This window comes from Priapulus caudatus, unplaced genomic scaffold (assembly GCF_000485595.1).
Source record: "Priapulus caudatus unplaced genomic scaffold, Priapulus_caudatus-5.0.1 Scaffold13464, whole genome shotgun sequence".
Lineage (NCBI taxonomy): Eukaryota > Metazoa > Priapulida > Priapulimorpha > Priapulimorphida > Priapulidae > Priapulus > Priapulus caudatus.
Genome location: NW_014590525.1, coordinates 1 through 1,113, shown reverse-complemented (window position 1 = coordinate 1,113; position 1,113 = coordinate 1). Strand labels below are relative to the sequence as shown.

The window sequence follows — 1,113 nt, the reverse complement described above, 5'->3', positions numbered from 1 at the left end:
CTTTATCCGATCCATCAGTTCCACCGAATTGCTGGCGAACTTCCGTAGGTTAAATCCTCCAGATAGCAGACGGGCTTTCGCTTTCTCATAGAAGTCATAGGCATCATCCGTAGTGTCGAAACAGACCGTCATGTCATCAACATATATAGATCTCATGAATCTCTCTGTGAAGGACAAGTCGCCATCCTTCGACATGTGGTGGTGTATTGTGGCGTTCAGTAGGAAGGGACTTGACGACACGCCAAATACTACTCTGGTGAATCGTAGCTCTACAACATCCAGTTCGGTATCTTCAATATCACGAACCCACAAGAAACGTAAGGCATCTTGGTCGGGCTTCTTTATGCCAACCATCAGGAAAGCCTTTTCAATGTCTCCAGTAAGGGCTACAGGCTTGCACCGGAATCTCAGCAGTATGTCAAGGATGTTTTCTAGAAGAGCAGGACCAACGTACAAGCAGTCATTTAAGGAGATTCCATGAGATCGACACGACGCATCATAGACAATCCTTAGTTTGGTTGTGTCCTTGTCACAACGTATGACTCCATGATGTGCCAGGTAGTGGATGGTAGACTCCTCAGTCTCATTCTCTATGGGAGTTACAGGTTCCACGATTCCTTGTTTCATCTGATCCCTCATCACTCGATCATACTCTCTCAGGATCTCAGGGGACATTACATTCTCCTTAAGAGGTTCATAATCTAGAGTGAGCAACATCCCTGTTGTCTGTAATGGTGGATGTGGATCCTTCCACGTAGCTCTACTTGATATCTTGTTTCCATCAAACTCGACGGTTCTTCAAAGTGTTCGTGGACACGGTCTTCGTTCGGCTTTATACCCAGGCTTTCGAGATTCCAGAACTGTTTCAGGTGCCTCATTGAGGGGACCTTCATTTGAGACTTCAGGCACAGATTAACATGAGTCATTAGGTTTACAGGGTAGGTACGTCAGCTTCATGTACAGGGCCTGACAACACCACCAAACTTGTGTGTACAGCTGTTGGGCCATCTCACCTCTGACAACCCTCGGTCACAACATTCCAGTACTGAATCCGCTCCAATCAGAATATCAACTTCAACGTCTCAATCTTTCTCACTGATTGTGTCACTAAGG

General features: G+C 46.1%; 1 protein-coding gene across 1 annotated transcript; it reads right to left on the bottom strand.

Moving 5' to 3' along the window:
* Nucleotides 1-24: 24 nt before the first annotated feature.
* Nucleotides 25-675, bottom strand: LOC106820448 (the record flags this gene model as incomplete). The annotated part of the gene is made up of 1 exon (XM_014824964.1): nt 25-675. A coding segment is annotated over exon 1 (651 nt), but the record flags the coding sequence as incomplete, so codon positions are not given.
* Nucleotides 676-1,113: the final 438 nt, after the last annotated feature.